The 12,958-nt window shown below is 44.3% G+C and overlaps 1 protein-coding gene across 1 annotated transcript in view; it reads left to right on the top strand.

The window, feature by feature from the left end:
• Positions 1-12,958, top strand: part of Adgrf1 (adhesion G protein-coupled receptor F1) — a 45,959-nt gene that overhangs the window by 17,134 nt on the left and 15,867 nt on the right. The window contains exons 7-10 of the mRNA XM_057751324.1: positions 1,595-1,695; positions 3,199-3,257; positions 7,914-8,065; positions 11,014-11,177. Of these exons, the coding sequence (XP_057607307.1) occupies positions 1,595-1,695; positions 3,199-3,257; positions 7,914-8,065; positions 11,014-11,177 (476 nt within the window). The remainder of the gene's footprint in view (positions 1-1,594; positions 1,696-3,198; positions 3,258-7,913; positions 8,066-11,013; positions 11,178-12,958) is intronic.

Here is a 12,958-nt window from a genome sequence, read left to right as displayed (position 1 = left end):
ACTTGGTGATTGTATTGAAAAGCCTGCTCTGGATTGCAACAAATACATTCCAAGTTACACACACACACACACACACACACACACACACACACAGCATATATAGCCAAAGAGTAGAGAAACCACTGTTGACTTAAGTTTCTGTTTAATGAAAGAGATGAATCTAATGGCATGGACTCCAGGCCCTAACAGACTTTATGAAAATTCTCTCTGAGTGTGGGGACTCATACCTGTAATCCCAGCACCCAGGAGACAGAAGCAGGAGGCTTGCCCTGAGTTTGAGGGCAGTTTAGGCTACATAGTGGGTTCTCAAGAATCTAGGCTATAGTTTGAGACACTGACTGCAAAGAAGAAAAGGATGAGAAGGAATAGGAGGAGGAACAAGGGTAGGAGTGTGGGAAGAGAAGGGGGAGAAGCTTGAAAAGACTGCTCTGGTCAGTTTGAAGCTCTGGGTTTTAGGTATGAGGGAGAAGTCAGAAATAGTCCTGCTTAGCTGAGCATGCCTCGTTCCCCTTCCCAGGGCCACAGCAATTCATCATGTTATGGCATCATGTGTCTATTAAGGACCATGTTCACGTCCAGTTCCAGAGTAAACCCTATTTATGTATTATCAGGCTAGTGGGGGAGGCTGGGTTGTAATATAAAAAAGAAAAGAAGGCATTTATTTTCACCAAATGCCAATGAAAGCTCCCGTCTTGCAAGAGGGCACATTTCTGATCCATCTACAAGAAATAGAAAGAAGACTCAGACACGTGATGTGCTCATGAAGGGTTTCCCATAATATGGTAGAGACAAGTACAGTCAGATGGAGAAAGCAGTGGTGGAATTCAGAGGTAGAAGGATTTTACATGTGGGGACCAGAGAAGTGTTTCCAGAGCAGTTGATGGTTAAACCCTGAGTACAGATTGAGCAGGGGTTGTCCACAGAAAGACCAGTGCAGATGCACACTAGCCCTGAGCTAGTAAGCACGGGGCTTGTAGGAGTTAGCAAATAGCTTTAAGCTGTGTTGGGGCTGGGGAGACAGCACAGTCAGTAAAGTGCTTGGTGTGTAAGCATGAAGACTTGAGTTTGGATCTTTAGCTGAGCACAGTGCATGCATGGAATCTCAGAACTGGGGAAGTAGAGACTCCAGGATTCCTGGGCTTTCTGGCCAGCTACTTTACCCAAATCAGTGAGCTCCAGGTTCAATGAGAGACCCTGACTCAAAAAATAAGGGAGACAATAATTGAGAAAGACACCAGACATCTCGTCTCCATGTATACACACAGAGATACACACACATGCACACACATACACGCACACACACATGCACACACACAGATGCACACAGACACGCACACACAGATACATACACGAGTGTTGGGTGACTTGTCCTGATCACTAGCACTTTCCCATGACTTTTAGAAACCAAACAACTGAGAATTCTGGTTTTCTTTCTTTTCTTTATTATTTTAGGTGAATATAGTTTATGAAAATTAATAGAAATACATACCATGAGTTCTGAATTGTACTTTCATAATTTTATGCTACTGATAAAATCAAGCAAGAAATTTATTGTGTCTTAATTTGCTGTATCTATTTTCCCTCTTTCCACTAGAGGTTTGGGGCACTTTTAAAATTAATGGAACTTTTATCAAAGACCTTTGGAATTCCTCCTCTGCTGTATACGCCTACTACAGAACTGAAATTGAAAAGCAAGTAAGAACTATTTGTTATGTAAGGATAATCTTTCTAACCACAAGTTTAGATGCTTTTCAATTCAGGACATGCATTTTATCCATATTTTATATGTGTGCATATTTGTATAGAGGGCTTACCCGTGTGGGCGCTGTGTGCACACGTGGGAGACAGAGAAAAAACAGCCTCAAATATGTTTTCTTTTCTTTACACCTCTCTCTCTTTCTTCCCTCACCCTTTTATTCCCCTTTTAGACAAGGGTTTCTTTGGCCTGGGGCTCATCAATTCGGCTGGGCTAGCTAGTAAGTCTATGTGATCCACATTTTAAAAAATGTGGTTTGGTGGCTCAAACTCGGGTCTTCATGCAAAACAAGTACTTCACTGACTGAGCTTTCACCATAGCCCCTTAATAACGTATTTTAAAAAGATTTATTTAATTTTAAATTTGAGTGTGTGTGTATGTGTGCATCTGTGTACATATGTGTGAATCTGTGTATAGATATGTGTGTGAAATGAGTGCATGTGCCTGCGGAGTTCAGAAGAGGCCGTCAGACTCCCTGAGTTAGGCTTTGGGTGGATTAGGAACAGAGGATGCCAGGTCCTCTGCATGCTCCTAACTAAGTGCTGAGCCAGCTCTTCTGTTCTCTAATGCATATTTACTTGCTTATATTTGATGAGTTCTTACAGAGCCACTATTTGCTTTGCCCACAGTAGACGTTCCTTGAGTATTTTCTGGAGATGTTATCCGTTATTGTGTGTTTGATGTTTCTTACGGATTTGAATACTATATTATGGATTCTAGACTAGTTTTTAGTTACACATAATAAATTATCGCGACCCAAACTCAATTATTTTAATTTGTTCCATTAAGAAGCACCTCTTAGAAGCTGAAGGGAGTTACTGAGCAAGGGCACATAAGAACTAGACCAGTCAGTGTGCCTCTGTCCAGAACCAGAACACAGATCTGGGTACATTTATCATAATATCTATTATCCTATTCCCCTTATCCTGTCACCGTCTCTGTGTGCCCGTGTGGATGCCAGAGGTAGATGTCACGTGCCTTCTGGTTAAAGCCATCTACACATGATCATTGTTATTATTTTGAGACAAGATCCCTCACTGGACTCCCCAGTTGGCTAGACTGGTTGAGTGACAAGCCCCAGGATCTCCTGTCTCTACTTCCCAGCCATAGGGTTACCAATGTACGTGGCTCTATACCCCACTTTCACGAGTACTAGAAATCCAAACTCAGGTCCTCATGACTGTGGCAATTGCTTCACTGATGGCACCATCTCACCAGCCTCTGATCAGTCATTCTTTCTTAGCATCCTCAAAAATAAATTGTGTGTGTTCTCAGTGACTATTTTAACTGTTTTGTTATGACATATAACTTCTTCTCATGGTCCCTTCTTCCTTTGCTTCATATGCTATTGGTTTATTTATTGTTTGCATCTATATTTTGCTCAATTTCTTTTGATGTGTGAGGACAGATACTGAAACATTCTCTTTTGTTTTCTTTCTAAGCTTAAAGAAGCATACAGAAGAATCCATGGTTTTGAGTCAGTTCAGGTCACACAATTTCGGTAAGTCGCATCTGGTCTAAGGGCTGTTCTAGAATTTAGCACTGCTCCTTAGAATGCCCAGTGGTATTCCTGCTGGTCCTGACAGAATTTTGAAGTCAATGCTAGGGAGATAGCTTAGTCAGTAAGTGTATACCTTGCATGCCTGAGGTCTGAATTCTGTTAATTATTAGATTCCCAGTTAATGGGTTCCTCTGCCGCCATGCAATACGCCAAATCAAATTGAATTAATAAATCCAGATTTAATAAACAGGGCAATGCAAAGCAGAGAACCCCCAGGTGACTCTCAGAAGGCAGGAAAAGAGGACACGAGAACTCACATGGCAGATCTTTGGGCCGGGTCTTAAATAGCTGCTAGGCATGGTTCCAGGCATCTCCAGGGGAGGGGCCCCCGATGGTGGACCTTGTGGAATGGGCCTCCACCCCACTGGAGATTCCAAACAAAGACTGATCCCAGAGCCAACCATAATAATGCCTTGCATGGTAGTACTCACATGCAATCCCAGTGCTGGGGAGGTAGAGACAGGAGAACCCAGGGTTCACATGCAATCCCAGTGCTAGGGAGGCAGAGACAGGAGAGCCCAGGGTTCACTGCTCAGCTAGACACACCTAATTAATGAGATCCAGGCCAGTGAGAAATCCTGTCTCAAAAGAAGTAGACAGCATTCCTTGTGACAACCTAGGTTTTCCTCCGGTCCCCACATGCAAGTACACACATGCACACCCACATACACATGTTGTATACTCATGCATAGAAGAACACACACACACATTAAAACAATTGTAAACACGTGGGCATAAGGTAGGAGCTTGAGAGGAAGGGGGACATCACAGTGCCCAGGTTCAGGAAGGGGTGAGGGGTGGCACGGGGAACGTGGGGGTAGAGAGATGAGCATTTTCCCATGACATAGGACATGCTGTTGTGTAATCTGGAGTCAAGATGGGAACCTGGGATAAAATATCCTTCTGTGCGGATATCAAGTATAGGCTATGGTTCAAAACTCAGAAGTCACTGTCTACAGCAAATAAAGGTGTATTTGGTAAATTAGCCTTTTGTTTATGATTCAATGCAGAGTTATTTGGAGCTGAACATGTGTGCATTGGTCGCCAGCTACTTGTGGTCACCTGCTGGAGGAAGTAGTTAGCGGTCGAAGAGCTTGACTCATTATTTTTCCCATGGTTAACTTCAATCTAGTCATGGGAAATTTTCAAAAACACCTGCTATAAATACACTCTTAGTCTATAAAGTCATCTAGAAAGTCCCACAGGAATAATTAAAAAAAAAATCTAACCCAGAGAAGAACCCAGTTTCTCTTTTCTTATATTGAATCTGTATAATGGATCTTCTTATTTCCTTCTTTTTTTTTTTTTTGCATTTTCTGTCTGTGAACTACTAGATGAAACTGAGATTTAACTCCAGTAATTTTACATTCAAACCCTGAAAACAACAGCCAGGTGTGCTACTGAATGACTACAATCCTAGTGCTTGTGAAGTGGAGGCAGGAGGATTGCCGTCATTTCATAACTGACCTAGAGTACAAAGTGAGTTCAAGGTTAGCCTGGGTTACGCAGGGAGATCCAGCTTCAAGACAAAAGCATACAAACAATAGGTAGGAAATAGGTGGCAAGCGTACAGGGTGGGCCGTATCCAGGCAGAAGGGTGAAGAGTTTGTCCTTTGAGGCTTCAGAAGTTCTTGACAAATCCTAATTTCCTCACCTGGCTTCTCTTTGTGTCTCCCTTCTTTATCTTTAAAATTTGGGTAGGTGGGGGTCCAAAGAGATGGCTCAGCCATAAAGAATACATACTGGTCTATAGAACATGAGTTTGGTTCCCAGAGCCCACGTCAGTTGGTTCACAGCCACCTGTAACTCCACCTCCAGAGGTATCTCAAGGCTTGTTCTGGCCTCCCTGGCACCTACATTCATGTGTGCACACACCCCCTCTCTCCGCATATGCATAAGAATAAATAAAATATTTTTAAAATTTGTATTTTAAACCTAATTATAAAAACGTTTTAAAAATAATTACCTTTTTAAAGTCAGAAAATAAAATATTGAAAGAGAGGTAACTGGGCATGGTGACTCACACCTGTAATCTCAGCACTTAGGAATCCGAAGCAGGAGGATTGCCTCAAGTTTCGAGCCAGTCTGGGTTCCACAGCAAATTCCAGGCCAGCCTGGCCTACAGAGGGAGACCTTGTCTCAAAACACTAAACAAAAGTGAAGCCACCACTGTACTGACCTCAAGGACTAACCACGGGGCTCATTTCATCATCACGTGTGCTCTCGCGTGCTCTCTGCGGTTTCAGACACTATCTGGGTGCCGCGGTTCCCAGCTTTGCCACTGTCTCTCCTCTGAACGCAGAATATCAGTCACCAACCTGACTTTCTGCTTGCTCTTCCAGTGGGCGTGTCAAACACATGTCCACCCCTGCTCTCTCGGCCAACGCACTCCTGTCCAGCCATCTTCTCACCTGTTCTTCCAGTTGCTGGACTCAAACCTTGAGCCAGACACTTCCTGAGATGTAAGGAATGCACCATGCTGTGCTCAGATAGTCAATGTACCTTGCGTCAGGTCTGACCTGTTGCCCACAGCCTGTCTGCCCAGACAGATGGTCCCCAGTACTTCCCGCTTCTCCAGTCCCTTTCTAGCCTATCTCCATGGTTACTGACACACTCTCTATGAAAAGTCGCCACTGGGTCTGATTTCTACTTCCTTCAGCTAGTTTAACATACCCCAGAATGTCATATAAGTGGAAGGTCAGGGGTTTTGTTTGTTTTTGTTTTTCAACCTGGCTTCTATCATTCAGCATGAAGTCCGTTCAGTTCATTCCTGTTTGACTCAGTAACTGCGTCACAACCTTCTTGTTGCCCAGTAGGATTCTACTGTGTAAATACACTAATTTTGTTCCTATTCTGTAAAATTATTCTTTTTTGTATTATTTATTTTGTTTTTACATCCTGACCACAATTTCCCCTCCCTCCTCTCTTTCCAGTTCCACCCTCCATCTCCCCTCTTCCTCCCCATTCATTCCTTCTCCCTTTCTCTTCAGAAAAGGGCAGGCCTCCCATGAATATCAACCTGCCATGCATATCAACTTGCAGTGAGACCAGGTACCTCTTCTCCTAGTAAGGCTGCATGAGGTACCCTGGAAGGAGGAAAGGGTCCCCAAAGCAGGCAATTGGGTCAGAAACAGCCCCTGTTCCCACTGTCAGGAGTCCCACAAGAAAACCAAGCCACCCAACTGTAACATTCATGCACAGTACCTTACACAAATGTATCATACATGCAGAGTTCCTTACACGAATGTAACATACATGCAGAGTACCTTACACAACGGTAACATGCATGCAGAGTTCCTTGGTCAGTCCTGTGCAGGCTCCTGGGGGTCAGTTCAGTCTCTGTGAGCCTCCATGAGCCCAGGTTAGTTGGTTCTGTGGGTGTTCTTGTGATGCCCTTGACCCCTCTGGCCTGTGAAGTTATTTCTAACTGATTTCTTTCTAGTACATCCCAAATCTGCTTTTTTAGCAAGTCTGCCAAATATAACCTCGATCTAGAAGTTTCCACAAAAATGGCTGGCTGTCCAACTAGTCCAAGCCGAAGCTCTGCTTTCTTAGCTCACCCTCCAGCTTTCTTTATTGACTTCCTTCAGCTGGTTTCCATATATTGCTTCTACCTTTCCCTCTCGTATTGGACGAGCCACTCTAGTCTGTAAGTCTGTCAAACGCTGCCTGTCCCAGAGCTTTCGTCGATATTTACATGCTTCTCATCACGTGTCTTCTTGTCATCTATGCTGACTGGTTTCCTGTCAACTTGACACAAGCTGGAGACAAATTTAAGAAGAGGGATTTTCAATTGAGAAAATATCTCTGTAAGATTTGCCTGTACACAAGCCTACGGTGCATTTTCGTGACATGATTACAGACTGATGTAGAAACCAGCCCATTGTGGGTGGTGCCATGCCTGGGCAGGTGGTCCTAGGTATTATAAGGTGGAGGCTGAGCAAGCCATGGGGAACACGTCAGTAAGCCCCTTTCCTCCATGGCTTCTGCTTCAGTTCCTGCCTCCAGATTCCTGTCCTGTTTCAGTTCCTGCCCTGATTTTCTTTAGTGATAGACTGTCACCTGGGAGAGTAAGCAAAAGAAATCCTTTCCTCCCCAAATTGCTTTTGGTCGTGGTGTTTTATCACAGCAGTAATGACCCCAAGACATCGTCTTAAAGGCCTGTTTCAAAAACCAGGGATTTTTTTTTCCCACAGAGAAACCATCTCCACCCAACCTGTATATAGTGTGAGGCATTTACTTCCCGTTCTATGCCTGTCCCTGTCTACATTATAACATTAAACATTTCAAAATGACTATGAGCCTTTTTATGTACATGTGTGCAAGGATACATATGGGTATGTGTGTGCATGCACATGAATATATGTACATGTGCATGCATGGATAGAAATGCATGTGTGCATTTGTATGTGTATGCATACAAATGCATGAGGGTGTGTGTGGGGGGCGGTTGCTTCTTTCTCAGCTCCATTGAGACACATAGAAACTCTTCTTTCTTTATTCCTGTGCACTCCACAGCATGCAGTCACACGTTTGCCCTGAGATACTAAATGCAGAGACAGTGAATCTCTTCTTTCTCCTCCCTCCTCACTGCAGAGAGGGAAGCATCATTGTGGGCTATGAAGTAACTGGCTCCAGTAGCACAGCTGAGCTCCTGTCTGCCCTGAAGCAGGTGGCAGAAGAGGCACTGGTGACCCTGAAAAGGCAGTTCTCGGTTGAAGACGGCTCCTTCCGAGTGTTCGGGAAAGGTAAATCCGGTTCAGTCTTTCGCTAGTCATGCGTGCTGTCTTCGGACTGCAGATGCCTAGTTCCAAGAGAATCCCTCTAAAACCCACTTCCAGCAAAAACTGGCAGCCTGCCCCCGCCCCCACACGACTCAACCCCAGCTGACTCTCCGTAGTTACTAATTGGAGATCTGAGCATCTCAGATAAACATCTTGGAACACTGACCTCACTACAGGCTGTGATAGGTGTGACTCAGCACCGCTTTGCCGGTACACACACTGGAAAAGCCTTGGAGCTAAGAGTGGTTTTAAATCATCACTCAAAACCAGGGGAAAATGCACACACCCTCCTCTCTCTATGTGTTTAAAAACACCGTCTGAGTTCACTTCCTCTTGCTGAGGTAAAATACCTTGACGAAAGCAACTTGGGGGAGGCAGGGTTTATTTGCCTCATAATTCCAGGCTATAGTTCAACTTTGCGGGGAAGTTGAGGCAGCAGGAACTGAAACAGCTAGTCACGGTCACATCAAAGTCCATGATCCAGCCGATAAAAATGGTGACACTCACATTCAGAGTGAGTCCTCTTACCTCAGCTAAGAAATTCCATGGCAAACCTACCCCCCTACCATCCCAATCTAGACAAGCCCTCCCTGAGACTTCCTTCCCAGGTAATTCTACATTATGTCAAGTTGATGTTGATGATTAAAACAAACCATCACACATTTTCTTCCTCCCCTTCCCTTCCCTTCCCTTCCCTTCCCTTCCCTTCCCTTCCCTTCCCTTCCCTTCCCTTCCCTTCCCTTCCCTTCCCTTCCCTTCCCTTCCCTTCCCTTCCCTTCCCTTCCCTTCCCTTCCCTTCCCTCCCTCCCTCCCTCCCTCCCTCTCCTCCCCTCCTCTTTCTTCTCCTTTCCTCCCCCCTCTCCTCCCCCCTCTTCTATTTCTTGGAAGAGAGTCTCTCTCTCTCTCTTTAGCCCAGACTGGCTTCCAATTCTCAAGCCCCCACCCCAGCCTTCTGATTCCCGGGATTATAGGTGTGCACCAGTATGCCGAATATTTTTTTAAAAAATTTAATTAGACCCAGAATAATCAAGCACATTTATGGGATGATAATGTACTGACACTGTGTAATGATGTAATTAGCACGTCTATCATATCAAACATTTATGATTTCCTTGCAATGCAAACAGTCAACAGATGCTTTCCAGCTATTTTCATATGCAGTACACTGCAGCCCCTGAAAAGGAGGATTCTTGTGACTTGTGGCATAATGGATAAATCTAGACGACATTAGGTTAAATGCAATAAACCAGACACAGAAAGATCCATACTGTATGACCTCACTCCTGTATGGACTCCAAAAGAATCTGTTGATCTCACAGAAGCTGAGAAATGGCATGGGGTCCTCGGAGGCTGTAGGGAGGAGGCAAAGGGGTGAGTAATGGAGGGGCAGGTCTACAAGAACTATAAGATGCTGATCAGGAGGTATGCAGATAGCAATAAATGTTGGGTATTCATTTTACTTTTCAAATTTAGCCTTAGGAGTCTTCGGTCATAGCATCTGTCAACATCTATCAATACGTTCACCCAGCAAATACTTACTATCTGATATGTCAGACACAAAACAGAACACTGGAGAAATCAAAATTCTAGGCCTTGAAGACCTAGAATGGCTTCCAATAATGCCATCTCCTGGTGCCAGCCGTAGGAGAATATACTATTAAGGAGATATGACAGGTTTTTTTTCCCCAGAAAAATGGTAGACTTATTAAACAAAGTCTGACATAATTTTTCAAATATGTTCCAAGATTAAGTGGAAAATATAGAGGAATTGATGACAACAATGTACAAACTGAATGGAGATGTTACTGATCAACCGTCTGGGACCCTTTTGGTCTCTTGGATGAAAATCATGGGCAAGTGATAAGACCCTCAGCGCTGTCAATGATCCTCTGCCCTTGGTGCTAAAACGATGTGGATGGGTTGTCCTGACACACCCAAGTGCTGAGAGTGAGAGATTATGACTACAAGTTTAAAAGCCAGAAATTTACAGTTCCAGATTTTGGGTTTATTAGACAAGATCTCCTATGGTACAGTAGGCTTGTTTCAACTTGCTATATAGCCAGGGCTGTCCTTAAACTCACATCTTCCTATATGGCAGTTTTGAAATAGGTAAATGGCAGAAAGGATCATGTCCCGGTGACAATCACTCATCTTCCAGTTGCATTATTACTCTTTGTCCTAGCAAAGATTATCAAGTATTTTCTCCCTCCCACACATACTTGTGTGAGCAGCATGTGTATGTATGCAAGTACGCTTGCATGTGTATGGGCACAAGTATGTGTGGGTGCATGTGTATGGGCACAAGTATGTGTGGGTGCATGTGTTGCACGTGGAGGCCTGAGGTTGATGTTGGGTGTCTTCTTCAGTTGCTTTTCACCTTGTTAATCAGGCACGGTCTCTTACTGAATGTGGAGCTCGTGGTTTCCAGATAGTTTGGCTGGTCAGAGGGATCTGGGAATTCCTTCCTTATGTCTCTCGAATGCTGATGGGACTGAAACAGGTGGGCTGCCACGCCCACTTGACTTTTGTGTGCGCTCCGAGGCTCTGAACTCTTGATGCGCATGCTTGCAAAGCAGGTGCTCAACACATTGAGCCGTCTCCTCTGTCTCCTAGGATTTCCTCAAGGGATTGCATCTGTCCTTGTTTTCACGTAGCACCAACTGGTCAACAGCCCAATAAGGACATTTCTGGCATTGGTCAGATACCTGGAAGGAGGAGCCATCCTCAAACAAGAGGCACAAGGGGAATGAGGATGGACATCAGCAATGCACCTGTACTTCCACGTTTTCCCGGGTTTTAAATCTGCAAATATAGCTTCTAAGTCGCTTAAACCCTGCAATTTTGTCATTGTTGTTATTGTTGAGTGCTAGAATGTTCTGGAGTTATTTCTTCCTGTGTCGGTTATTTTCCAGCCCCATGTAACAGCGTCTCCTTTGGATTCGGGTCTGAGGATGATGAATATACTCTACCTTGTAGCAGTGGCTTCCTTGGAAACATCACCGTCAGGTGCCGGCACTCTGGGTGGCAGGTCACCAAGGAGTACTGTGTGCTCTCTCAGCTGGCAGAACTGAAGAAGGTGACACCTTTTTAGGAACTTGGCAGTTTGACTTTCACAGTGGGCATCACCCAGAGAGTGTGGCTTGGTAGAGGGTCAAATGTGGCTGTTTATATCTTTAGGCAGAGTACAAAAACATGCGGGCTCTGCTGGGCCTTGAACCAGGGCTTGTGAGCGTGGCAGGCAGAGTCAGAAAATGCCTGAGTTGATGGTTTTGTCTTAATTGGGTGAAGTCCCTCAAGGCTGACAGATATGATAGATGCTAAAACAGCAACTAAGCTAACTAGTCTTGAAAATCCAAGAGGCCTTGGAACTGAAGGTTAGGGGGAAGCTTGAGTCAGTGCAATATACTTAATGTAAGCGAGGTTGTACAAATATCTCCTGTTGGAATAGTGAGTAGGTTGGATGGGAGGGTAACCCATACAATAGGCCTTGAATTTAAACATAAATATAAATATAATATAAATGTAAATATTCAGGAAACAAATGACCATGGTCCATCTGTTAACAATAATAGTGAACTAGAAACAGGGTTGCTTGATTCCTCTCCCAATGCTATGGCTTCCATTCTAGCTTTGTATTAAAAAAAAAAGAAAGGAGCCGGGCGGTGGTGGCGCACGCCTTTAATCCCAGCACTTGGGAGGCAGAGGCAGGCGGATCTCTGTGAGTTCGAGACCAGCCTGGTCTACAAGAGCTAGTTCCAGGACAGGCTCCAAAACCACAGAGAAACCCTGTCTCTTAAAAAAAAAAAAAAAAAAAAAAAAAAAAAGAAAAGAAAAGAAAGAAAGGAAAGGAAAAGAGAAGGAAGATGGTCAGGAACAAAAGAATGGAAAGCACAGGGAAAATGTCTTCTAAATTGGCTCAGACATTGCCCTTGTAGCGGACCTCCATTTTGGATAGTGCTTCCATCCCAGCCAGAGGCCTTCCTCTCAGGATAGAGAACACCAAAGAGGGCTAACTGTAAAAGTGTCCTGGAACAATTGCCAGTCCCTGTCTGCTCCCTGCGTTTCTTATCTATACACTGAGCAGCTGGCCACTGAAGTCTAGTCTTGCCCTGTCCTTCCTTGCCCCAGTTCTGAACACAGCAATAGTTAGACCTTATTGGTCCTTGATGTGTGGACCCACTGAGAGCGGTACAGGCAGCTGAGACGTACAAGGAGGTTGGGTGGGATCTGGGATCCTGGTCAACTTGTCCTGATGGAAGCAAATGCTCCTGCTTGCTGCTTTCTCAGTTATCCTGGTACAGCAGAAGGAGAAGGACCTGAAAGGAAGAAGCGATACTCTAAACCCAGCAACACAGTGGGGATTGACCGAGTCCAGTAGTCATATTGACACATGTGCCCATCTCTCTGCTCACTCTGTACAGCAAGCATAGGATTAGCCCTGGCAGAGCTCGGTACCAGCAATACCGCTTTTAGCTGAACATTCCTTGCCAAGTCACCAAATTTCAATCATTATCCATCTTCCTATTATTGAGATGGTAATGCATTTGAAATTTTTTTCAGAAAATTTTTTCATGACCCAGCTTCCTTAGAACTAAAATATCATTAATAACACGACTCCCTCCAAAGAGTGTTTAAGAGGCTCAATCAACAAATTCCTATTAGGCATTATTAAGCATTTGGCCCAGGGTCTAGAACATAGGAGTCCCTGAACCACAGCCATTTTTTTTTGCCACTACTGTAGAGTTACCTGACGATACACTTCACTGTTTGCTCTGTAGCCAAGCCGTCTGATTTAAGTCTAATGCTATACAAGCATTTCTGGGTTCTCCCCCTAGACCATAATTTTTCTTTCTTCTT

Source organism: Chionomys nivalis, chromosome 19 (assembly GCF_950005125.1).
Source record: "Chionomys nivalis chromosome 19, mChiNiv1.1, whole genome shotgun sequence".
NCBI lineage: Eukaryota > Metazoa > Chordata > Mammalia > Rodentia > Cricetidae > Chionomys > Chionomys nivalis.
The sequence above is the reverse complement of the archived record's forward strand: the minus strand, read 5'-3'. Positions and strand labels throughout refer to the sequence as shown.